The 27,667-nt window shown below is 37.5% G+C and overlaps 1 protein-coding gene across 6 annotated transcripts in view; it reads left to right on the top strand.

The window, feature by feature from the left end:
• Window positions 1–27,667, top strand: part of KIF16B (kinesin family member 16B) — a 165,065-nt gene that overhangs the window by 77,600 nt on the left and 59,798 nt on the right. For 2 of the 6 annotated variants that reach the window (XM_063316428.1, XM_063316442.1), the window contains 9 exons: window positions 4,000–4,082; window positions 4,328–4,416; window positions 12,104–12,136; window positions 12,370–12,423; window positions 16,144–17,484; window positions 19,406–19,564; window positions 21,145–21,250; window positions 22,829–22,879; window positions 23,967–27,540. In XM_063316428.1, the coding sequence (XP_063172498.1) occupies window positions 4,000–4,082; window positions 4,328–4,416; window positions 12,104–12,136; window positions 12,370–12,423; window positions 16,144–17,484; window positions 19,406–19,564; window positions 21,145–21,250; window positions 22,829–22,879; window positions 23,967–26,027 (3,977 nt within the window). In that variant the 3' untranslated portion in view covers window positions 26,028–27,540. Of the gene's footprint in view, window positions 1–3,999; window positions 4,083–4,327; window positions 4,417–12,103; window positions 12,137–12,369; window positions 12,424–16,143; window positions 17,485–19,405; window positions 19,565–21,144; window positions 21,251–22,828; window positions 22,880–23,403; window positions 23,490–23,966; window positions 27,541–27,667 lie in introns of those variants that run through there. The other 4 variants (XM_063316459.1, XM_063316451.1, XM_063316435.1 and 1 more) reach the window with 4 other exon arrangements.

Here is a 27,667-nt window from a genome sequence, read left to right as displayed (position 1 = left end):
GGAAAATGTGAACTTTTATAATATTAGAATATAAATGTACCGCATAGAACTACTTTTCCCATTCCTTTGAAGCAGTTGAGTGAGTGCTTTCAAAGAGAAAATAGTAAATTTCACTTTCAGAAGAAGAAGAATGTCAATAACAAGCATATGTAAGAGTTAAAAGAAATTGTCCTACGGCATTAGCTGCTGGAATTGTAACCTTCTGGGACTTTACTGTAGTTGCATAAGAGATATACATATTGAAAGGAAGACCAACCCAGTGCATCACATAAATTACAGTGAGAGTATTGAAATAACTTTACAGCATGAAGTTTTATGAACAGTAAATCTTTAATATTAGCCTGGAATAAGGTTTAGTAGGAATTGTTAGTATAATTTTGAATGGAAAGAGAGCACTAGATCCCTCCTTTCTAAGAGTCGATACAGTAGAGTCCTACAACCTTTATTACATTTTAATTTCTGCAGTGGATTGGAATATTTACATGAAGTAAAAGGCAAGCAGAGGTGGAGGCATTTGAAGAAAAACATAAGCCATGTCACATTGAAATCATGCTTACTGTTTAATACTGATTTCTATCTATAAACTCCATTGACAGAACTGTACACGGATTGCAGGAACTACAATAAGATTGATAGAATTTACCAAACAAAATGTAATCACCTGACTGTATTCAAGATCACTTAGTTTGATACTGTACAGAAAATCTTATGCCACTTCATTTGTAAACCATATTCTATTTTCATCTACAAAAATTAATTCTTCCAACTTCTCTTACCCTGCTGAAGTATTTAATTTTCAGTCTTTTCAATACATGTGATGGTTCATAATATTTATAGAATGGAATTTAGTTGCTAATTGGAACCTCCAGATAATGATTTTTTATCTCTTCAAGTCAAGAAAAAATGTTTGAGCTTTTCTTAATTTGAGTAAAATAAAGCAGAACATAGAAAGGTAACTCACTTGGAACAATCTCTTATGGCACGGAGTAGACAGATTGGATTCAAGATAAATAAATCTGAGTTTCTATTTATTAATCAGCTAAGGCTTATAAAACCACCTTAAGCAGCTTACATCACTCATGATAGGACTAACATTAAAATACATTTGAACCAAAGGCAAAACTAGTAATGACACAACAATAAAATTATTATCGTAGTCCACCATACAGCCATACTCATCATAATACACAAGAATTGCTACTTCTTCAGGAGCAACACAGTAGTCATCCATCCCCAAATAGTCTCCAAAAGAACCAGGTCTTGACTGTTTTAGGGAACAGCAGCAAGAATGGGGCCATCATTATAAAGGATCAGATGATCCAGAGGGTGGGGCTGCCATGGAGAAGGCTCACCTTTGGGGTTCTTAATGGTGACATTCCTTAGGGCTGCTGCATTGTGTAGCTTCCATATGGTCTTCAAGGCCAGCCCTATATAGAACAAATTGCAATAGTCCAAATGTGAAGTAACAGAGACATTAGTGACCATTAGCAAAGCTTCATGGTTCAGGAATGAACACTGGCACATAATATGGAGCTATGCATAGGTCTTCCTGGCAATGGCCTCCACCTGTCCTTCCAATAGGCCATGACTCAAAGAGGAACCCCAGATTGCAGACCTGCTCTGCACAGGGGACTGCAACTTCATCCAGGATTGAAGATGGAATTGTACAGGAGTCCACTGGTTTCATATCTACACATCCTGAAATAGGATATCAACTATATATCTTAGGGAGAGGTCATCCACAAGAGCAATAAATGTAGTCTCACTCCCATATCCTGGCCTGAAACCTGAGTGAAAAGGATTTAGATAAATCTGCTTCATCCAGAGTGTTCTGTAACTGCAGGTGTGCTACCTTTTCAACAACATTTCCCAAAAAGGGAAGGTTGGAGACAGGCTAATGGTTGTCCAAAATAGCTGGGTCAAGCAATAGCAACTTGAGAAAAGGGTGCACTATCATTTACTTCAAGGCAGGTAGCAAAATCCTATCACTCAAGGATGCATGTAGCCACAGCACTTCATCAGGCTCCTGTTTACCTTGTCAGTTTTCACCAACCAAATAGGACAAAGATGGTGCTGATGTCACAGAGAACCCTGTTCTTTCTTTTTTTGTGTGTGTGGGGGGGATCAACAGGCTCAACAACTCCCAGATAATGTTACAAGACTTTGTGTCTGTCATCTCTTTTAAACTTGCCCAGCAGTATGTATGTGTGTGTGTTTTAAGGTGCTTTGAAAAATCATGACAGCACCTCAAAAAACTATCTTCCAACCCAGCATAGTCTGGATTGCTCTAAATAGGGGTGGCTGGATGGCAGTCTATGGAAGCGATAAGTGCAAAGTATTAGTGTTTTGCCACTCTGATTGCCATAGTGTAGACCAAACATGGGTACAGGGTCTGCACTATGTTTAAGACCCTTATGTACAGGGTCTACATGTTTGGTTGTATTTGCTCTTCTTGATCACCAGTGTTGCTCAGTATGTTTTGCCACTTCATCTACTCTCTTCTGGTTGTGAGAGAGTAGACGTGATGGTACAACAAAAAGCATTCTGATCATTGTCAAAATACTTATAAAGAATGAATTATCTGCACTGATCCAAGCTCATCCCTCCTGTACACAAATTTGAAGAGAGGAAATCCCAGACTAGGCTGTATCACAGCCCTGTATGGAAACAAGCTATAGCAATATCAAGTCCCAATTATTGAAATGTTATTCTATACATTTTTAAAACATGGCACCCCAATTCAACCTCCCCACTAATCTGTTTGATGATAATATGGAACTGATGTGAGATGTTCCATGCTGCAAGTAGCTCATAACTTCCACATAATCCCTGACAAGAAAGTAAGTTGCTGCATCTGTCAGAATCTCCACTGATCAACCTGTTCTGGCAAAAAGATGAATTAATGATTTACAGTCTTAGTAAAATTCCATTTAGAACTACTGCCTTGGGCCACTTAGTGGTGTAGTCTATGAGAGTCAATATAGAGTGGTTCTCCTGAGGGGTCTTGGGCTGCATGTTTTGGGGTCTGTCTTAAGTTGAACTGTGTCTGCCAGTCTCTGGAACTGAGCTTCCATGATAGGCAAGGTTTGTAAGAGGCCCTTGTTCTTGCTGTTCCCAAGGCAAACTTCACAGGATTTTAGATATTCAGTCACCTCCCTGCCATATCCAGTCCAGTATAAGTACTGATTTATCCTTTCTTTGGTTCTACTGATCCCCTTTTGCCGATTGGGTGGATACGTGTCAAGCTTGATACACTTACAAAAATGGCTGGGCACAGCAACCTCTAAGACTTGCTGTTCTTGGGGCAGGTACCTGAACTAGATGGAGAGGGTGGACTTGATGGCCCATATGGCCCGTTCAACTTTATGATTATGTCATTCCATATAATTATTAAAATATAGAGAAAACACTCCTTCTGATGCACAGTATCATGGATTGCTCTGCGGGAATTTTATCTTACCAAACTTAGGATTTTCTGAAGGTGATCAGTAAGCATATAGCAATTAATATAGTGGCTATTATATAGTACATTTTATTCAAATAATTTGGTATAAAAACAATGCTCTCCATGTGAATTTTTATGAATATCTTTTTAAATGTTCCATATTTTCTGCTTCCACACATTTTTCTTTTAAAATATATTTGTGTTTCTTTGTGTTTGTTGAAAAAGTAAATATAAAAAAAATATGGTTGTAATGACTAAAACACACTATTCCACTTGAATCATTTCAAAAGGCCTTGAGGATTTATTTTAAATTGGGAGAAAGGTTTATGGCCAATAAATGGCTTTCTCTTGCTCTTAAACATCTGAGCAAGCAATTTTACCCAGCTTAGAATACAAACGTCATACATCTTGTTTTTAAAAGTGGCAGTCTACAGCTCATTTTTTAAAAATGTATTTTTCATTCCATGATGGAATAAACTAATGGTGTTTTAGTCTGAATTGAAGAAATATCTGTGCTTTTGGTTTGCTTATGGCTTCAATGATTTTCTTTCCAGGTGCTGTAATATTACTTGGGAGGACAAATATGTTTCGATTCAATCATCCCAAGGAAGCAGCCAAACTGAGGGAAAAAAGAAAGGTGAGATTATTGACTACATAGGAAACTTCTACTACTTCTCAGTGAAAGTATCTGATTGATCTTGATGTAGTAATTTGAGGTTAAAGTACAATGTGTATGCCCCACCCCCAATATAATTTCTTAAGCAAAAATTACAAAATTTTCATGGAGAAAATCATCTATGTGGTCGCTAGAAGTTGAAAACAACTTGATGGCACATAATCAATCACTAAAATAACCATTAACTTTTCTGTTGTCTTTGACAGAGTGGATTGCTTTCCTCCTTCAGCTTGTCCATGTCAGATCTTTCAAAATCTTGCGAAAACCTCTCAACTGTTATGCTGTATAATCCAGGGTGAGTTTTTTCCCAATTTTTTTTATGGCTGATATCAATATATATGTATTATTATCTGTATTTGAAAATATAAAGATTATTTTTTAGTTATCCTGCATGTATGGACATTTGTTGTTTATTCGTTTAGTCACTTCCGACTCTTCGTGACTTCATGGACCAACCCACGCCAGAGCTTCCTGTCGGTCGTCAACACCCCCAGCTCCCCCAGGGACGAATCCATCACCTCTAGAATATCATCCATCCACCTTGCCCTTGGTCGGCCCCTCTTCCTTTTGCCTTCCACTCTCCCTAGCATCAGCATCTTCTCCAGGGTGTCCTGTCTTCTCATTATGTGGCCAAAGTATTTCAGTTTTGCCTTTAATATCATTCCCTCAAGTGAGCAGTCTGGCTTTATTTCCTGGAGGATGGACTGGTTTGATCTTCTGGCAGTCCAAGGCACTCTCAGAATTTTCCTCCAACACCACAGTTCAAAAGCATCGATCTTCCTTCTCTCAGCCTTCCTTATGGTCCAGCTCTCGCAGCCATATGTTACTACAGGGAACACCATTGCTTTAACTATGCGGACCTTTGTTGTCAGTGTGATGTCTCTGCTCTTAACTATTTTATTGAGATTTGTCATTGCTCTTCTCCCAAGGATTAAGCGTCTTCTGATTTCCTGACTGCAGTCAGCATCTGCAGTAATCTTTTGTCAGGGCCAGCCTCGCTTCGCAATAAGACACAGACTCACTTAATGGGTATTAAGGATTTCTGGTTTATTGGAATGATAGCTGACAGAATGAAAAACGGGAACGGGGTAGGTAGTGTGGGGGCGCCCCTTTTATACCCTCCTGTATTGCCCCGGGCTTCCCCACCCCTCAATGCCTCGATCCCTCTTGATGGGACCCTTGATGGCTGCTTGGGCGTTTTCCCCGGTGTCTTCTTTGTCTCCCTGCGACGGTTGTGTCCTCCGGGGCACCAGGTGCGTCTTATCTTCATTCCTCTGACGTCTCTCTTTTCAGTTGCTTATGGGTCCATGGGTGTGGGTGCCTTTGGGTGCTTGTGTTAATCCCTGGTTTGATTATCTCCTTCCCCTTTTCCTTAATGATCATGATCCACGTTGTGAGGCTCTTTGTGCCTTGCAACGAGGTCATGACATCTTTGCACCTAGAAATACAAAGTCTTTCACTGCCTCTACATTTTCTCCCCCTATTTGCTAGTTATCAATCAAGCTGGTTGCCATAATCTTGGTTTTTTTGAGGTTTAGCTGCAAGCCAGCTTTTGCACTTTCTTCTTTCACCTTCATCATAAGGCTCCTCAGTTCCTCTTTGCTTTCAGCCATCCAAGTGGTATCATCTGCATATCTGAGATTGTTAATGTTTCTTCCAGCGATTTTAACTCCAGCCTTGGATTCCTCAAGCCCAGCATGTTGCATGATGTATTCTGCGTACAAGTTGAATAGGTAGGGTGAGAGTATACAGCCCTGCCGTACTCCTTTCCCAATCTTAAACCAGTCCGTTGTTCCATGGTCTGTTCTTACTGTTGCTACTTGGTCGTTATACAGATTCTTCAGGCGGCAGACAAGATGACTTGGTATCCATGGACATTACGTGTCTTAATTAATATTAATTGTTAAGAAAAAATGGAGAAATGTAAGAACCAGGTAGAAGTAATCTGCTTGATGAATATTCTAACAGCAGAACTGTCTTTACTACAGTGAATACTAGCAGAGTACTAGCATTTTACTCCAATTTATAAACATAACCTTTTTTCCTATGACTGCATAAGTATGATCAGTTCTCCCCACGTAAATATTTTGAATAACATACTTAGGGTAAGAAATGGCCCCAAAAGGTTGAAGATGTAAAATCTAAAAGGAGAGTGAAAAGGGAAGATTTTAAAAATATGATCATAAAGGAATATACAAATAAATATATGGGATTTATTTCAAAGGAGAATATTTTTAGAATTCTATATAATTGGTCACATATGTAATTGTATTAAAGTGTAAAGCTGCGTAACATTTGCTGAGGTCCAGGTTGAAGTATAACTGCAAAACAGCTATTGTAATCTATAAAAAAGAAATCCCTTGTTCTATGTATGAACATCAGACCACTGCATAGATGGTCAGAACAATTTGCCCTGATAGTACTTGTTCCTTGTAGGAGTTAGGTGACTGGAAACATCCCTTCCCTCTTCTGGATGAAAAAATAGCTTATAACTCTTAACTGTTTGCACTTTCATAGAAAGGGCACTTTTTCAAAGCTACTGCTTGTATCTTGGTAATCTAGTTAGTATTTCAGTCTACTTCTTTCTACCTAATACAGCTATGTCTGTAATTTACTTCTGCTTAATGTGTTTTCGATCTCCACTGTGCAGAGGAGATATATCTGTCACTTCAGATGGTGGTAGTGGGGAATAAGGCATTCAATAAAATGTCAAATTTTGCTCTCTAGCCCCTAAGTTGCTTATTCTTTTAGCTTGTAAAAAATTCCTATATTCATTCTCTGTATTTTTGCCATCTTTGGTGGGTTGGTGGGGGCACAGTAATGTAAGTTCTTGAAGTTCACTTAAGTTTCCCAGAGTTGCAATTTGCTTGGGAGTAGATTTGCTATTTAATTAAACCACAACAACAGCAAAAGACATATTAAATGCAATCATTTAATATGACAGGTAATTTGCTCCCAAGAAAAATGGCCCTTCTGTGTCAGACCAAAGTCTGTCTAGTTCAGCATTCTTTCTTCAAGAGTGGCCACAGATGATTCTGGGAAGCACGCAAGCAGGCAGACCTGGCAATAGATTGGCTGCATAGTTTGCCTCCAGCTGTTTGCACTTGGAACCATCCTTTCTCTGGCCCTTATGTAGCTGCAGTCATGAATAGACATAGATCGACCATATCTTTCTGAGAATGAAAGCCCCATAAAACCTAGAAAAACTAGTGGGAAAAAATGGGGTTTTCCCCTGCTTTTTTCCTCCCAAGGCTTATTTTTGTTGTTTTCAGAGAAACTGAAAAACTGGATTGTTTCCTAATAATTTGATTTTTAACTAAGGCATAAGTTAAGGTTAAGGTGCAGAAACAATTATTGCCAAGAAATCAACTAACATTTTAAAGTGTGGCAAATCTTTATTTATTTTACAGCATTTATAATCTGTCCCAATCCCAAAGGCCTTGTGGGAGAGGGGAGGTACGTGTTTATGGAGTTGTAGGAAAGTGGGGGCTGCACATACTGTACTTCTGGGGGGAGAGTATTCCATAAGGTATGGGCTACTACAGAGAAGAACTGCCATTCATTCATGCCCTGTGGGCCTCATGAGAGGAGGGAACTTTCTTTAGAAGAAGAAGGAACTGCTGATAGACAATATAGGATTCAGATTCAGGAAATGAGACTTATTAAACATGTATTCTGAATCTTGCTCCATCGTTCCTCAACTTTTCCCCTGAAAATTAATGTTGTCTGTATCTATTCTATAACATAGAAGACAAAATCCTGGGTGGGGGTGGTGGTGGTTATTATTTTCTGGTGCCTTTGAGTCAATGTTGGACAAGTCCCTGCACTTTTCTTGGCAAGGTTTTTCAGAAGTGCTTTGCCATTGCCTCCTTCCCAGGGCTGAGACAGAGTGACTGGCCCAAGGTCACCCAGCAGGCTTTGTGCCTAGGGTGGGTCTAGAGCTCATGATCTCCCAGTTTCTAGCCTGGTACCTTAACCACTATACCAAACTGTCTCTTGTGTGTGTGTGTACATATTACAACATTCATGTTTTCTTCTATTTTCAATGTTAACCTTTTGTGTGCCTGCTTCTCTGAAACAGACAAATTTAATATGTGTTCCTAAGGAATTTTTACTTCTAATATGTTAAGAAATGCTGACTTCTTTCAGCAGTTCTTAACATACTCAAAGTAAATCAAATCAAACCATTATTATGGCCTTTGGGCACAACAATAAAATACACAGACCTGTAAATTATTAATAAAACTTAAAAAAGACATAAAATGCAATAAAATTACATAAAATACATTATTATGGTAACTGTAGTACAAATACCAGTGGCAATCACCAAATTTGTGCTGAACTACAGATAGAATGGATACAACAAATGATAGCACAAAATTGAGCAACCTGGAAGGTTATGTCAGGGTCCTGGTCAGAAGAAGCTGTGACAGACAGGCATTGTGCTCTCTACCGGGGTAGTTCTTTAAAATGGGATAAATAAACATCTGCCTTGATTACCTATAGAGAGAGCAGCAAAGGAGCATTTGGTTAGTGATACCACAGAGCCATCTCCACATGGACTGTCAGGAACCAGGCCAAGAACCACGCTGAGCTGATATCTCTAACTATAGTTCTTCATTGTTCTCACCATATAGACAGAATCTTGCCAAACTAAAGCTACTCTAACTGACCTAAGCACAAATAACCTGAGAGACTCTAGGGTGGGGTGACCCTGAACCTCTTAGCTTTCCAACAAACACTTTTCGGACTGTGAATCCTCTTACCTCTCTGGAATGCCTCTCCTCTTCCTGAGAACTAGCAGCAGTGCCAGAATCCACCACATGGACATAAGGACTGCTGAAAAGGGATGTTTTTATACCGCCCCCACAGAACTGCAGGGGGAAGTGCATCCAACCTGGCCGAGGTGAAAGCCTGACAAAATTTCAGAATTAGAATTGAAGAGAGGTAAGATGATGGCTATGCACTTTTGAGAAGAATCCATAAACTGTAGGGTAGATACTAGGCTTAAACTGGTTTGAAAAATCAATATCCCAGACACGATGTTTAAGATGACTCCTGGCATTTTCAAGCCTAATGGACAGAGACTTCCCAAAGAGAGTCCTGAGACCTGGAGTTTGCTATTAGTGTTTGTTGGCCAGGTTGATTTAAAATGGTCTCTGAGAACCAGTGGAGCCAGACCCACAAGGAAAAAAATTAATTTTAACCAGAAATGTATAAGATAGTACCAGATTCTGCCATCCCTGGAAACCAAACCTGTTTTTAACCATAAGGCAGCATTCTTGATGCATCTTGGAAGTGTGAGGATAGCTCTTGTAAACATGGACTGGACAATTTCCAGGGTATTAAACTTTGCGAAAGTCCAGACCTGAACACGACAAAGAAGATGAAAAATAGCCTTAAGCAAGAAAGCTAAGCCTTGCAAGCTGCAGGAATAAAATGTGCTCCCTTTGAATGGAAAAATCTCAAGACAGCCAAGGAGCTATGTTGGCCTGTACTTGCCTGATAAGAGAAATGTGCACTCCAAAATAAGAAAGCCTGGAATTGCACCCCAAGATATTTACAAGTATGTACCTGCTGTATTGGGGTCCCATTAATTTGCCATTTGTGTAACCTACTGTTGTGTCGTGCAAACACTAGCACTTTAGTTTTTTGATAATTTACTACAAGTTCTTCTTTTAGGCAAAAGGAAGCCAATGCCCTCAATGCCCTTTTCATTCTCAGCAGGGAGACAGACAAAATTACTACATTGTCTGCATACAGTGAGGCTAGAATTGCACGATCAGCTAACACTGGAGAGTGATAATTAGAAAATGAGAGAGCCTGAATTATTGAATTGATGTACATATTAAAAAGTAAGAGGGCTAGAATATACAGCTCCAGAAAGGTGCCCCCAGAGGGAACTTCTGACTCTCAATGAGGTGTTAGAATAAAGAGTCTGGATAAGAAGGAGCAATCTTTTATCCATTGAGGATCCCTGAAATTTTTGCCATAGCCTCTCCCTTGAAATCAGATCAAAGGTTGATTTGAAATCCACAAAAGCTGCAAAAAGGGTGCCTTTGGGTGTTGAAGTGTATTTTTCAGCTAAATGGTGCAAGACCAGACAGTGGTCTAAGGTTGAATGGTCCCCTCTAAAGCCTGCCTGTTCCTCAACAAGATTATTTTCACTTTAGACCCAATCCAACAGTTTTAAATAAAGATACTTTGCATATAGTTTGCTTATTGTATTAAATATTCAATAAATATTATTGAATATTTATTCCAAATGAGTCTTTTTGTTGTGGCCCTGGGGAACAGTGAGCTACAGCTAGGAACTTAATAGTCACTTTAGGATTCAGACAGCAGATTAATCGGAAATGGTCATTATCCAGGTGATTTCCTACATAGAAATAGGTTATTAGATGAGCATAAGTATGTGGAACCATAAAGTAATCAACCACATTTGCTCCTTTGGAGCTCCAGAAGGTTAGTTCCCCATTTAAGTCTCCTCTAGCGGAGCCATTTAGTATGACCAACTTCATGCTATATAGATAGTCTGATCTATAAGCTGGGCCTGTTGGAAGCCTGCCATGTCACAGTGTTTATCCTTAGATTGTCAAGCCTGTAAAGGGCAGACTACTTCATTTGTGGGGAGAGACCAGTTAAAATGAGCTTGTAAAAAAGCATCTTACTCCCCAATACGAGCGTTGAAATCAGCAGCAATAATTGCTAATGTATCTGGGTACTGGCAAAGCAGACTAGAGATATAGTTACCGAGAAGATCCCAAATGCTATTGACTTCATTATGTCTTTGTAATGGGGGAAGATATATATTGATGGATAACATATTGTGTGGCTTAAGTTGAAACAAATAGGCTAGGGCCATACTGGTACATGGCTCCAACACAGAGAGGTGTTAATTTTTGTAGTGAATATTACACGATCTCAAAGTGCATCAAGCTCTGCACCAACTGAGCCGGTTCCATCTGTGAGCTGATGTCTCTCCCAGGTCTCTGTTCCTGCAAAGCAATCTTTTGCAACACCTTTATCTGCTGCAGTCGAAAATCATATGGAACTAACCAGGTCATTAGTGGAAGTATTAGACGCCAACTGACTCTCCTATGGTAATGGCTTAGTCTCCATTCTTTCTTGGAACATAGCTGGCTGGAAAGTGAAGAACACGGATGCCTCTTTTCTGGAATATATTAGCTCCTCTGATATTTTGTTGCTCCAGGAAACATGGGCCATGGATGATACCTCTCTCTCTCTCTGGATACACTCAGTTCACTCTCAAGGCACTATCCAGTGTAAAAAATGGAAAACCCTCCGGTGGCTTGAGCATATTAGAAGTAAAAATTAAGCATATTTTAAAATATTCAACTAACAACTACATATTTGTTATCTGAATGAAGTATATTTTCACTTTTAAATATTCATGTTTTCACAAGTAAACCATGCTATGAATAATATAATTTAAAATGTAATGAAATGATTATATATCTATAAAGTTTTTGAAAAGCATAAATTATTTCCTGCCCTCTTTGTGTGTGTGTGTGTATTTTTTTTTCTCCATTGATTCAAAATTCTATCAAAGCTCCAATTGAGTTGACATCTAATCAAGTGAAGACGTACAACACAATTACATTGGAAGTAGAAGAAGTAGTATCAGTTGCATATACCTCTTCCTGACTGTTACAGGGAAAATCCGTTTTGTGTGTACTAAACGTCCAATAAAATATAAATTGTATCTTAACCTGTTTGTTGATTGCAAGTTCCCCTGGAAAATTGCTCCCCAAAGTTGGGAAACTTTAATCTTGTGGGATGTGTTTCCAAATATAATAGCTAGTAATACTTTTATTAATAATGCCTTTCGTACTCATTTCCTTTTTATCCACCTATATGTATAGATCTGTTCATAAAACAGTTCTGTTTTGTAACTAAGTTATTGCTGTTTTTCTCTTTGTTTAATTGATTACTTTATTTCTCTCCACATCTTCTGGCAGCCTTTTCCCTATAAAAGGACCGGTCTTTCTAAGGTAGAAAAAAAACTAATTTTTTTATATTGACTGCTTTACTTGCATGGACCTAATAAGTAGAACCAGTGCTGATCATTCATCTCTCATGTTTAATGTTGCTCTAACATGGTTACAAATTAGATTGTTAAAACTCATTTTGTTGAGCATATTAAATTATAAAATGGCAGTCCCAATAATTCATGAAAATTCCCTTTCAGAAAATTAATCTTGCTCTTTCTTTCTTTAAACAACAGATTAGAATTTGAGAGACAACAAAGAGAAGAACTAGAAAAATTAGAAAGTAAAAGGTAACTTATATTAATATTTCTTTGTGAAGCTATAATGCGGGTAAGTGGCAGAGGGTTTTTTTTTTCTGAATATTTTAATGACAAAGTTTAGGAATTGAAAAAAAGCAGATTTCATTCTGTATTATTAACTTTCAAATTTAACAGTTTTCTTTTGGGGAGGTCTAATGGCATTTATGTTGAAATTCTATTTGATTTGATCTGAGCTCTGTAATAATCATAGGAACAGGTTTCTATAGCCTCCTAGTGCCTTACCATCAATGGTTTTAGAGAGGAAGTCTAACACCACAAGATTACCTGGTCTCCTGTCTCCAATTGAGACAGTTTTGCATAGGTTATTGCACTGTCCTTTCTATCAGACATAGTATTTGTGCGCTCATTAACCTCATGCTTAGGCTAGTCCAGTGAGGACACTACTGTAATTTTGTTAGCAGACAGTCTATAGAAATATTCAGGAGGATCGTCAAATTTTGTTTGATTTTAATTGCTGTGAGAATGCATTTTTGTGCAAGATGGTGGAGCACCAGAATGTGGTCTGCTGTTGACCTCCCTTCTCTGAATCCTGCCTGCTTATCTTGGATTATGCCCTCTGTCTCTATGCAGTCTTGTAGCTTGTGAATTAAATGTTTAGCGTATAATTTGCTAACAACACTCAAAAGGCCGATAGGCCTGTAATTGCATTCTTATTGCCCTTTTTATAAATTGGTACTATTATTGCCAACCCCCAATCTTTTGGAACATAACCAGTCTGATCTATGAATGTAAATAGGGATGCTAGCAGAGACGCCCACTAGCTGGTATTCTTTTTAATTGTTTCAGGCAAAACACGATCAACACCTGGAGCCTTGTTCACCTTAAGGGATTCAATCAGTCAGGTTAATTTGACTCAGTTTCCAGGAATGCCCTCTGGGAAAAATTTAAAAAAAAACAACTATTGACAGGCGCCTCCTTTTTCTGATACAGAAATGGATGGCCCTTAAGAGTGAGGTACAATCCGCAAAGGTCCCTCTCTGGTACAGTAAGTGTTCAGAAAGGAGTGAGACAGGAATGTATTCTTGTCCCCTCTCTTTTGAATTTGTACATCAATTCAATGGTGGGCCTTTTTCATAATCTGGATTTCCACGCACTTAAACTAGCAGGGCACAAAATCCCTATACAACTCTACGCTTATGATGCCGCCATAATTTCATAACCCCCTAAAGGGTTGAAAAGAGCAATAGCAGCAATATTTTTTTGTACTGCAGACAAAATCACCTGGTTCTTAATTGTGATAAATCTAAAATTCTGGTTTTGCTAAGAGAGCCACCCAACAATTCTGGAGAGTAGAAGGGCACACATTAGAGCAGGTTATTGCATTTAAATACCTTGGGGTGTTTTTCCACTGTAAAGGCACCTGGAACATGCCCCAGAATCATGTAGTACAGCTAGCTCTTAGATCTACAAATGCTATTAAGTGCTTCTTTTATATAAGCAGAGGACAATTAAGCCCTGCAGTATTAAAACTTTTTGAGGCCAAACCACTGGCCCAAATCTGTTATGGGGCACAAGTAGGAATTTATGTGAAGAAGGATGCACTAGAAAGTGTCATGTTGTTAGGACAGAAAGAGTACAAACAAAATTTTTGAGATCAATCCTTGTTGCACCCAACGGAACAGCAAACACCCAGTTAAGGCTTGAGACAGGAATGCCTTCAATCCAGGTAAGGGCTTGGAGGAGGAGGATAAACTACTGGCTGAAAATCTAATTCTTCCCAGTTGAACTGACCCCTTTAGTTTTAATAGACAATTTTTCTTCTCCTTGGAAACAGGCTGTAGAGCAGAAGTTGACATTATAGGGGCTTTCTGTACCATTCCTAATTTCTTTAGGACCAAGCCAAACAACTCTCACTCAAAGAATAAGGGACATGAAATTTCAGACTGAAGTTAATAGGCTATCCCAACATGGCAGAAATTGGATAAATAATGGCACTTGGGAACCAGCAAGATGTCTACAAAATCTAACTTTCCCCAAGCTGAATAGCATTTTTCAAAGCCAGGCATAACATCTTACCATCCGCACTGCTGCAAGGCAGATACTCCAAAACCCCATTAACTCAGCATACCTGCCCATGTGGCGACAAGGAGATCAAAACAATTTTGCATGTATTACTACACTATAAAGTCTACAGGGATATCAGGTCTGCTTGTATTCTGCCTCTAATATGTAAATTTCCAGGAAGACCAGACAATTTCTATGTGAACATCTTCTAGAAGATTTGAAACTATTCATCACCTGTGCAGTACCCAAATTCTGTGTTGCTGCAATGAAAATAAGGCATAACTGGTTACAGAAATAATCACTTTTGTTTTATTTATCACTTTAGGTTTAATACATACTAGCTATCTTGTTTTTAGATGATATATATTTTACTTCATAGTTTGTAATATTTTAGATTTACGCTTGCACAGGTAATTAATGTATCATTATAGCAGTGTATGTCACATTTTTATGTATTATTTTATCTTTGTTAGGCTAGTATTTATCTCATCTATTTGATTTTGCTTTGGTGTTGTATTTTTTTTTTTTAATTTTTGCTGGTCATTGGCCAAATAAACTAGTTGTGTGTGTAGCTGTGAGTAGGCTTTGGGTTAATATTAGCATTGCCTGATTTTTGGAGAGAGTGTAATTCTATTAATTTCCTGGACTCCCTCCCACCATTTTATTTTTATTTGGCTGAGTTGTAATGCATTTGATATTTTGCTCTTTGAGCATAAGAAAATTTTAACTATCTCTTCTGAAGAATAAAGATAACATAATTCCATTAGGGCAATGTTACTTCCAATGATCGCAGTAGAAAATCAATTAAGAGAATATAATTACAAGACAGAGACTAAATCTATAGAAAATACTGCTTCAGGGACATGTAACTTTCATTTCCATAATTTTGTATCCCATATGTATTAATAAGTTCAATATTTATTTAAAAAACATGAGCTTGTGATATATTCAGTCATGGAGAAGGGATCAAAATCTGCAGTGGCAGCCATGAGAGTGTGATCCAAGCTCACCTCTTTTATACATACCTACTGTATACCATACCTGCTAACTTTGCAGATGTTGATCCTTCCTGCAAATGCCACTGATTCTGCAAAAGCCTTCCACAGAGTAGGGACACCTTCTTTCCAGGGAATTTTTTAAAATCAGGAGTGTATTTTGTGTATACTCCAAAAATTTGGCAACTCACCAAAAAATCTCAGTACTGTAGGCTAGACTGGAAAGTTGTGGAATTAGGCACTGGCAAATCATTTTAATTTTATTGCAAAGAAGGCATGGGGATGTCCATAAGGTCATCAGAACTTGAGCTCTACTTTAGGGAGACTTGGATCAAAAGAATGGAAAGAGATGGCAGTATAGAGAACGTCGGAAGCATTTTGAATTAAATTCTACATAGGAACTCTTCTGCTGGTAGAGTAAAACATTCCGGATTTAAGTCCTTGGGTTTGTCAAACTTCCATGTGTCCTGTGCGTATTTTCCAAACATACATATTAAAGGTTTTAAAATATGCCATAAGTATAATGGTGAGTATTTTCTAAAATAAAAATATGTTTCAATCATCAAGGGTTGTTTCTCAATAATTCCACTGTAATATAATTCTTCAAATATAAGTGAATATTATAGTTTTAGGTAACCGCTATTAGGTATATCTTTAGAAAAATAAACTCTCTTTCATTGAAACCTTCTAGGAAGCTCATTGAAGAAATGGAGGAGAAACAAAAAACTAACAAGGCTGAATTAGAAAGAATGCAACAAGAAGTAGAGTCACAACGTAAAGAAACTGAAATAGTTCAGCTGGAAATCCGAAAACAGGAGGAGAATCTTAAGAGGAGAAGCTTTCATATAGAAAACAGGATGAAAGATTTATTGGCAGAAAAAGAAAAATTTGAAGAAGAGAGATTACGGGAACAGCAAGAAATAGAGCTTCAGAAAAAGAAACAAGAAGAAGAAATTTTTGGTAGAGTTAACGAAGAACTTCAGCGATTACAAGAGCTTAATCAAAATGAAAAAGCAGAAAAAATGCAGATTTTTCGAGAACTGGAAAAGCTGAAGAAGGAAAAAGAACAACAGTATTTCAAATTAGAAGGGGAAAAAAGGAGGTTGGAAGCTCAGGAAAGAGATCAGGCCTTGCTGGTGGCAAACCTAGAAGAACAGCTTAGAGACAAACAAATCATGATACAGCTGCTAAAAAGAGGGGATCTGCAACGAGTTGAAGAAGAGAAAAAGAACCTGGAAGACCTCAGAGAATCTCTCTTGCGGGTCAAAGAAGCCAGATCTGAAGCAGAGGAGGACTGCGAAGAGTTAGAAAAAGTACAGTGTAACTTTATGGATTTTAAGAGGAAACAGCTAGAACAGCTGACTAGTTTAGAGAGAGATTTGGTTCAAGAGAGAAATCATCTAGAAAAACAGGTAACTGAAGAACAAGGAAATCTGGATCATTTAAAACAGGCACACACAGAGAATTTAAATCTTGACAACCATGCACCAGATACTGCACTAGCTGTTGAAGAATGTAACAAAATAAGATCGTGTGAATACAGGTTGCACCATAAAGAACGACAGCTTCTATATCTCACTAATAATCATTTACCAGCTTTGTCGGAAGAAAGACAAAGAGCTTCTGAAGTTTTAGACAGAGGCCTGCAAAGCTTGGACAATACACTTTACGAGGTAGAGAAAGAAATGGAAGAAAAAGAAGAGCAGCTTGCCCAATACAGAGCTAGTGCCAGTGAGCTGCAGCAGCTTCAAGAAACATTGGAATTCACTGCCAACATAGCTCGTCAAGAAGAAAAAGTTTGGAAAAAGGAGAAAGAAATTCTCGAATCTAGGCAAAAACAGCAACGGGAGGCGCTGGAGCAAGCCGTTGCTAAGTTGGAAAGGCGGCACTCTGCTTTACAGCGCCATTCGACCCTAGAAATTGAGGAGCAAAAGCAGAAACTTGCAACTTTGAACAGCAGCTGTAGGGAACAGGCAGGCTTGCAAGCGACAGTGGAGGCACAGCAAAAAGCCCTGGAACAAGACCGAGAAAAGTAAGAAGAATCGATTTTGCCCTGCATGTATGCACAGGCACATACCCACATTCCCTATAGTTTCATTGAAAATTGTTAGTTTTAGTGTTGTCGTACCAAGTGGGAGCATCCTGATTTTATTGTAATTGCAGAGCCGCCTTCCTTCTCAGGAAGCTGTTGGGTCAATAAAGCCAATGCAGCAGTGCTTCCTGTGTAAGTGAAGGTTTTAGAGAAACAACGTGGACAGTACTGCATCGAGGAAGAGAAATCCCCTCACCCCAGTTATATTTAAAAATCAAGCGTGTTAAATGTAATAATACTTCCAAGATCATGTATAGTTTTGCCCTTAAACATGTTTTAATTCAGTTTCTTGGCTTCTGTTTTGTTCACAAAAATCATTATATTCTTTTAAAGAGTATTTTCCATCCCTTTAGGGAAAAACCTAAAGCCCTGAAACATTATGGTATAGAATACAATCTATTCTTATTTGGGCTACTCTGAGGAAATGTGGACCAGGGCGTATGTGGAAATTGATTTATGTAAATGTAGCTGCTCTACAGAAAAGAATTAGTGACCCTGTCTTTATCTCTGAAGTTGAATATTCATATCTGAATAATGAATACAGTCATTTCTGTAGAAAGCACACTCTTGCAAATATCCTGTGGTAACTTGATAGAGCTGAAGAAGCCAAATTTAGGAAAATGTTTTGCATTAGTAAAAATTCTTTACTGTTTTTTCTAGTGCAAATTTCAGATGATTGTGTGTATGTCATCTACAGCAATGTGTGCAAATTATTCTGTTTTAGACTGTTGGAAATATGAGACAGCATACAGGTAGTCCTCACTTAACAACCACAATAGGGGCCAGAAAACTGGTTGTTAAGCAGTGTGGTCATTAAGTGAGTCACCACATGACTGGACCTGATTTTACAATCATTTTTACGATGTTTATTAAGTGAATCCAGCTTCCCCAATGGACGTTTTTTGCCAGAAACTGGCAAAAAAGGTCACAAATCCTGATCACGTGACTACAGGATGCTGCAGCTGGTCATAAATGTGAGCCGGTTGCCAAGTGCCTGAATTGCAGTCGTGTGACTGTGGGGGTGGTGCAACATTTTGCGACAGTCGTAAGTGTGAGTACAAGTCATAAAGCACTTTTTCTAAGGCTGTTGTAACTTTGGACTATTGTTAAATGAACAGTCATTAAGCGAGGATTTTTATTTTAACAGTACAGTTTTATGGTAGGTTTCAATGAGGCACCAACTCACAGTAGACTTTCAGATATACTTAAAAGCATCCATATTCTTCAGCTGTTGGAATGCTTAAAATGTGTTTTCATTTGCTGTAATTTAATACCATATTTTGACTTTTGCCAGTTCCTGTAGAATGATTAAAATCATGATTGAACTTCTAAAATAAAGTGAGTTAGGCAGGTGTTACTAATGATCTAAGAATCATAGATCTTACCTTTAATGAGCTAAGTTATTTCCTTTGAAAGTTGCTGCTAATGATTTGTTTAATATAGTCTCATCCAAATGTAGTTCCCCATTGACAAATAACTATTTGATATTTAAGCTTCTTTTTGTTAATATATTTATGTATTGAAGAAATGTCCTCATCTGGGATAATATTATGATTTAATTATTGTATTGACTCTGGTTTTGTGTCTGCCAGCTTATACTTGGAGATAGTGTAAGTCCAAGAGGTACTTGGAGATTGATGCTTTGAAGCAGTACACTAGAAGTAATGTAAAAAAATGATCTACTTAAGGGAGTATAAGCATTTTACAGGCAACTTATTTTTGCCTGGTGACACCTTTCCTACCCAACTCATCTTATTTGTGGTATGGGCTGTTACACAACCCCCCCATTTTCACAGCTAGGTTTGAGAAACCCTACTGTGTTGATGAATCTTAAAGAATATGTGTTGGACTTTGTTGACAGTTTGGACTTACAAATACAGCAGTTAAAACAGAAGATATATGAAGGTGATAGAGTTGAAAAGGGGTATCCTGGAGCTGTAGAAGAGAGACTGTCTCACAGTAGTTCCCCTTCTAATATTACAAAATCTCAGACTCATTTTATGCCTTTGGTTGATGACAGGTAAGTATACCCAGTTTTCTACTTAGTTATAGATCTGTAAGTTTACTGGTAAAGTATTTTTAGATTATATGTCTTTAATAATACTGCTAGAATTGTTATAAACAAAGTAATATGGCATGCTGTTGTGCTTTGAAAATTTGAAATGTTTCCGAAATAAAGTTTTGAACTTGCTTTCAGCTAAAGTATTTAAAATTGGTCCCAGGGACTTGTACAATTTTCTGATCATCATTTTTTCAACACTTGGGAAATTTTGTGACTCTCTCTACCCACCCACCTTACAAAGCTTGTAGCCACCTGGACCTAACAGGCACTGATTTTGTGCCTTGACAACATTCACACAACAGGACAACACCCCCCAACCCCTATGCATTATTTGCTTGGGTTTAATGTGTTGGTGACTCTGGCTCAATGTTTATTTTTATGCTGAATAAAATCTCCAGGGCAAATGAAACCAGGCTGTGTGTCTCTCTCCTGTTGCCATTTGTCTCCTTCCTTCCTTCCTTCCCCAGGACCCAGAGCTAGAGCTCTGCAGGTAATATTGTTCTCTGTCCACCCACTTTTCAACCCTATTCTGGCCACTCAGAAATTTGCAGCCTCAATGTTACACACAGCCCCCCCCCAAAGGGTCATAACCTGCTCTTTGAGAACCCTTGATTTAATCCCATATAATCAAGGGAATGTGAAATATCCCTCAATAAATAAAGAGTTTAAAATCTTTCCTGAATCTTTCCATCACCTCAGCCACTTGAGGTTGTTTTATAAAAATGATCCACATGCAAATCATATAACCCTTCCTCCTCTCCATCAACTAGAAGATAATGCTGTCTCTTTTTATTATAAATGAGTAAATCTCACAGTGGGAACTAGAAATCTGTGCTGCCAGCGGTCTTGTTGCTGTTGCAGACAATACCGTCCTAACAGCCAGGAACCACGCTGAGACGAGGAGTAGGTCTCTAGTGTTTATTACTGCTACATTAGACAGGAAATCCTAACAAACTGAAGAAGCGTGGGAAAACCCAGACAGATAAACCCCAAAAGTCAAGGCCGGTCTGATCTGTGTCTCTTTGAATGGCCGCTTAACTCCTCAGTACTATGCATGCGTTTTCCCCCCTGAATAGGAGCCCCCTCCTGCTCACCATCAGTACTCATGACAAATACAGTAGTAAATCCCCTTTTGAATTTTAATGGGGGATTGGTATTGATGGCTCTCACTGTATGTTTTAACTTAATAAGGTTAAATGACTGTTACCAATTTTTTTTGCTGAGTACCATTAATAACTGTAGTAAACTTAAATGTAGTGCAAGCAGTTTTTGCTGTAGTTTTAGAGACATCATGAGTTTTATAGCCCATCCAAGGCAGGTAACAATATATTAATGCTATAAATCTGCTAGTTATTAAACTACAATCATTGTGTCCTATCCCTAAACACCAAAAGCTGTTGAGATCAATATCTGGTTTATGAATATAAGTAGTGCAATGATTCTTTAGTTCTGTATTCTAGATTACCAGAGTAGCAGTCTTCCAAAGGTCCTTTTCTAACTAATTCTTTCTGTTAAACTGTGATGTTTAACATTTCTAGAATAAATACCTTTATTGAAGAAGAAGTTCAAAGGCGCCTTCAAAATACTCAGTACAGCTCTGGAGAAAACAATATCAGTCACTTGCAGTCTACGGAATATACAAGGGTGAGAAAATACAATTGTTGGCTTTTCAGTTTATAACCAGTTCTGATTTGGTAGTCTTTTTTGGGAAGTGATATTTCCTTCATTTTCTCCAGAGAGTTGATGTCTTCTAACATAATATAAGAAAACAAAATTATTCCTCATGAATGAAAGTTGTTATGGTGGATGTCAAACATAATGTAATCTTGATGATGACAATAATAGTAATGCTTCATACCATCTAAATCAGTGGTAATTTAGAAATAACAAGGTAGTTTCTTGGTTTTTGCTTAGTATACCGAAGATTACACTGTGTGTAGCGTGTTTGTGTTTGTGTGTGTGTTTGAACAGGGAACTTACTTATCCTCAGTTAAGTCTTGAAAATCTATTTTAATATAGCTTATGCTGGCTGATCTCCGAAAATCTAAAAAACAAATGGAGCCCACAAAAATATTGCAGTGTCACCCTCATGTATATATGCTGTGATAGTTACCCTCAACTTCTCCCAAAAATGTGAGGCTCCAAGGCCATTATACACATTGTAGAAGAAAGAGGTCCAAGAATTTAACCTTGTTTCTTGCATTTTGCAATTGCTAGATTGCTTCTTTACAGCTTTTCTAGGTTTTGCACTGAACATAAGTTAGCAAAATGTTGTATCCTTGAATGACTGGCCTGTGACCCTTCTCTTCTAGTATCCACCAGGAGAAGCTTGATAGTAAATAATATTAGCAAATATATAGCTAAATGTTGATAAGTAATACTAAATACACTGCTAAAAAAAACTGGGCACAAATCGCATGAGACTGAGAAAGTAGGAGTGCTCATGGTTTGGGGCCTCATTTATTAAGGATTGTAAGGTGGGGGCAGGGCTAATGGCATGCGTTGACTGCCTTATGCCCAACCTGAGTGTATGACCAGCATTCAGATTTATTATTTAGAAGGTCATTACTCATTTTCCCTGGATCTTTCCCATGTCTTTGCACCCCCTAGGATGTACAAGCATAAGATACATACCACTAGTTAATTGTTATGAATAATATGCCTTCCCCAGTATATTATTGCCAAGGCTCATGGGTAAGTATCTCCTAAATAGGATTGTGGTAAAGCATGCTTCTAACTTTGGGACTATGTATGGTGTACTTGCAGTCCTGCATAACTTGTCATTTGATACATTTGATACTGTTCTCTGTTTCACATGCTAAAGGTCAGAGCCAGTAAACTGAAATATATGGTTGCTTTGTGTTACATTTCCATCTTCCTGTTAAGCCAATAAAGAAACTTCCTATGATGATGTCAAGATATTTAACTTGTAAGTGCAATGGAATAATTATGTGTTGTTTCCTACTTTTAAGACCTACTAGGCATTTTGAAAGTTAATATATGGCAAACCATATTGGTATTGAAGTTATTAATTATTAGAAATTTTAGTTACCAGGTAGCTACTGTATTTTCTGTTCACTAATTCTAAATATGTTAAGTCTATTTTAACATACCCATTTTAGGTTAAAATTGCCTTTTATTGCTAATATACCAGTAAACTGAGCTATTTGTTATCTTCTTTTGCACAACTTTTTTTTAAAATCGGACATTTTGCAATTTCAGGATAACAAGAAGTTTCATAATGGTGCTGTTCAACGCAAGTCGAAGTATGAGGTAAGTTATAGCTTGTCAGCTTGAAGAAGTGCTAATAATAAATTATGGCATGCTCTGTAATTAAATTTCTTAACATTTCACAGCATAATTATAATTCTGTATTCCAGCAAGATTAATGGCCAGTGGGAAAAGCCTTAAAATTAAATCTTCTGCTATGGTAAAGATTTGGGTAGTTGTGATTGTGGTAATAATATACTAATATTGATTCTGCAACAGTATCCCTTTCAAATGTTTTAAGATAGGAACTAAGTTTATGATTAGAAATAACTAATTACAAACTAGCAATATTACAGAGAAAATTACCAAAATTCCAATCATATCCATGGACTGAGAGATCATACTTCTAGTCAAGAGTTTAGAACCTGACAGCAAGATAAATGAAGGTTCAGTTTTCAACATACTTACAGCATAATGCAGAAATATTACATGCAGTATTGTAGACATTTTTCTGCTAGGAGTACAACTATTAAAGGGAGGGGGGGAGGGATTTGCAATTTCCCACCTGCCTTCAAAATCTCTTCCAGAGTTTTAGGTTGTGTTCACAGATGTATGGAGCTCAACATGCTACAATGGGAAAGGAGAAAGAAAAAGTCCCATAGCGCAAGCAAAAGTGTGTTCACAAAACATTGGATATAATCCATCCTTATTTATAACTAAAGATACAGTAATCAGTTCCTTGCCAATGGATTTTAATTGCCCTATTCCAAATGAAAATACAGTAAATATTTACCAAAAAATATTTTCCTAGTTATTTTTATAGATTTGGAAGTATAAGATGCAGGCCTGATTCATAAGATCAGTTGGAGTTCTGTTGCTGATAAAAGGGTGTGGAGTGATCCTACAGAAATTAAAAGAAACGGATACTGTTCTAAATACAAGTTGATGGAAAAGAAGAATCATGGCTTTTCTTTTTGAATCAGATCCTATTCAGCATAATTTTAATTTGAACCTATTCATCATAATTTGATTTTTATGCTATTTAACATGAACATGCATAATATGCCAAAATCCAAGTCTAGACATTTAAATTTGAATAGTTTTCCTGTTAAATATACAAAAGCACTTTTTTTTTTTACATTTTAAACAGAAAAGAGAGCCTTGGGTGTCCTTTCATGGTTTTCTGACATTGTCTAATGATGACAGCAAATATAACCAGGCTGATGAAGACACAAGGGTATCACGAATCAGTAGGCAGGACAAAGCCTTAGGAACATTTAATCCTTTTCCAAGGAGAATTCAGGATCTTTGCATGGCTCAAGAAAATACAAACAAAGGGAAAGAGATAGAACAAGAGTATATCAGCTGGAGGTGCACTGATGAATGTGACTGGAATCAACCCAAAGACATTAAAAGCAAGAGAGCTTGCTCTGACAGCCCCACATATTCTCTTCCTGACAGATGTGGAATGTTTGACTTGTCAGACAAAAAATCAACATTCCTTCATTCTAGAAACAAAAGTCTTCTCACTAATCATTGCGAACATAAGAACATGGAAACGGAGTTTGATTCATTCAGTTCCAACCACATGCCAGCTTCAGAGCCCTTATCCTCTGCTCAGGTCCAGCCTGGTGCTTTCCATTTTTGGTCTCTCCAACAATACTGTAAGAGAATTTCTCAAATATATCAGCAGATTCCAGACCAAACATTAGATGAAAAGGCAGCAAATGGCATCAAAAGACAACTACCTAAATTACTTACTGAATCAAAGCAGAATTATGGGCTGGGACATCTATTTAACTTTCTTGGCAATGTTTATCATGGTTTCATTTGTCAAGAATTTAAGAATGGTTGGTTTTCTAAATTTATCAAAAGTCTAGTCAGTGTCTGTCAAACAAATGAGAAATGCACGCAACTGACATCATTTATCAGAAGGTTTCCAGTTATTAAAAATACACAACTAAATCTGAGTTTAGGTTTGAAGGTAAATAGTGCAAGCCTCAGCCCAGGAAGGCCTTTAGGAAAAGAAGCTACCATGAAATACTTATCATCACAAATCTCAGTTGATACGTGTACAGTAAATCATGCTGTACAATCTAGTAACCTTTGCAAAAATGATGCACTGATTACTAGCCTGGTGCTTAGGCAAAATTTTGTGGACTTTTCAGAGGATCTCCTGAAATTACAAGAATATTCTTGGGATGAACTGCTACAATATGTGACCTCTCTCTTGCCAGAAATTTGTGCCAAGGCAAATAAATTAAAAGGAATATACTGGATTGCAGTGGGACACTATAAAAAACCTGGACCAGAGCCTGCTTGCTTGCTTTTATATGATTCTGTTTTATATGCCATTACTCCATCAACCAATCAGTTAGAAAGCAGTCAGAACTCTCTGGATTTTTTTCATGTTTTCTCAATCAATACTTTAAAAGAAATCCAAATTGGTTATGCTGGACAAAGCATCAGACTTTTGGGTCCCCGTGTAGAAAATGCAATGAAACTATTTACCTTTAACAAACACTTTACACAAAGAATATGCCATGATATACTTAGCACTGTGGTATCTCCATTAGATCATACTTGCTTAAGTCACCCACTCTTAAATGATGATCTGTTAAAACTTTCTCTTGACTGGACTTCAGCCATCACCGACTTAGTTTTGGAAAATGATGTGCGCCTGTCATGCAATTTTGAGAGTGATTTAGCTGACCTGCTTTATTTGCTCCATGAAAACATGGGCATCAACAAACCTTTTTTAGGTGAAGTTCAGGTAGTGTTCTATACAACAGTGAAACTAGCGGGTAACATCAGATCCTTAGTCCTTACTAATACTCATATTGGTCTTATACAGGAAAATAGTGCCTTGTGCCCAATATCTAGAGTGCTGCATTCCATAGACAGTCAGTCACAATGTGCCAGAATTCAGCTGCATTCTTTAAGTGAACTCAGATGTGTGATTGTCCCAGAGAAAGAGAATCTAAGAAAAATTGAGTTAGCATTTTCAAAAGCAAGTAATATTGGTTCATCCAGTAGGTGGCTGGATGCTTCTCAAGGAGAAAATAATACCCAGTTGGAATCTGTTTCATCCTTTTGTCATAACCAACCAACCAGTCAGCCTTATATTTGGAGACTGACTTTCAGTTCAGATGAAGATGCTGTTAGGCTAATGTTGCACTTGACAGGACAGTTAAGTTTGAGTCCGCTTTAGAGTTCAAGTACAAGTTGGTCCTTGGGGGTGGGGGGGGAAATAAAAATAAAACAAATATGTTTCTATTTTTGTCTCCGTGCCTCTTGATGAAAAACTGCCAGCATTTCAACTCAGAGTTTCATGCATCAATATTTGCTCTTTAGGCTAATTGAGAAACACATTCCTCTTCTATACCTTTTTGCTTGCTGTGTGACAAAATGTGAACTAGAATTCTCTGGCCAAAAATATAGGAACTAAATTTGGATTCACTTCCTTATTGCATATATCTTTGACAATTTGCATTTAGAATACTTCCATTCAGACATGACTTTAGGTCTGAGTTATGATGACAGTCAGTTGTGGTACATGTCCACACATCTGTGATGGGGAGATCCATTCTCAACTAGCAATAAATAAATGGGTTAGTCATGGATCCAGATGAATATTTGTTCTCTGTCCTTGGACAAGAAACACTTAGCTTAAAGACAGCTGCTTGTCTTTGGATATAAGCTACCATTTCTCCTCCTCACCACATTTATTATTCCTTCTCACCAAATTCATTGCCCCCTTTTTTTTTTACTGGTAAATTAATGTCTGTTCTGAGTACTTGGATTCTTTTTCTATGTTATGTTGCCTGCTTTGCAAATCATTTGAAACTATCAATGTATAGTTTACTTTTTCATGTAGAAATGCTGAATTCTGAATATATGCTGAAAATTAAGATTAACTTGGTCCATTTTTCAATTGTTCTGTGTGAATTACTGTTCCTGCTTAGAAACTGCCTTAAGAATTATTTCACTGAATAGTAGTGTATATTAACAGTGAAAAAACTGCCACCTTGCTTGGAGGGGGAGAGTGATAGCTCCACCTGGGGATCTCTGGCACCATAGCCCATCTTAGTGGTTGTGTTCCATCTCCACTTGGATTTTATGTTTGTTTTTATATATATTTTAATGGTAATTTTAGTGGTTATATTTTTAGTGTTATTTTATTGTAAACCGCCCAGAGCCCCCATTGTGGGAGATGGGCGGTGATATAAATTCAAACAAACAAACAAACAAACAAATAAATAAAATGTAATAGTATGTAGAATAGATGGGTCTTGACAGAAAAATATAGTTAGCTTTTAAGTCTATACACAGATATACTCTTTCTCTAGATAGAAATTTGTATTGTGAAATTTCTTTTTTAACAAAAAACTCAATATGATTACCTTGTTAAATCTACTGTTAAGCAATCATGTTATAGTATACATCAAAACTGTAATATCTGTAATGGCCTTAAAAATGAAATTACTCAATTGAAGTTATGGTAGGAGTTTATTGTCATATTGTGGTACAAAATTCTTGGGGAGGGGGGAACTTTTTAGCTTTGTTGCAAATACAAAGAGGGAATATATAACAGGATGAACAAGAGATAAAGCCAAGGACACCCTGTCTTTAGATATTGCTTCAAGAATGCAAACTAACATTCTGCTGGCATTCTACTTTTGAACAATGCAGCAAGGCCTTTTACACAGCCTCTGCCTCCAGTTCTCAACTGTCTCTTCATCAAGTAAAAGGAATATACATGCACATTGAGATTTATTTATTTTACATGTTAAAAAAAGGAAAGAGGGAAAAAGACTCTTACAACTGGTCTGGTTAGACCTTACAATCTCT

Source organism: Candoia aspera, chromosome 1, assembly GCF_035149785.1.
Source record: "Candoia aspera isolate rCanAsp1 chromosome 1, rCanAsp1.hap2, whole genome shotgun sequence".
NCBI lineage: Eukaryota > Metazoa > Chordata > Lepidosauria > Squamata > Boidae > Candoia > Candoia aspera.
This window is presented reverse-complemented; position numbering and strand designations above follow the sequence as displayed.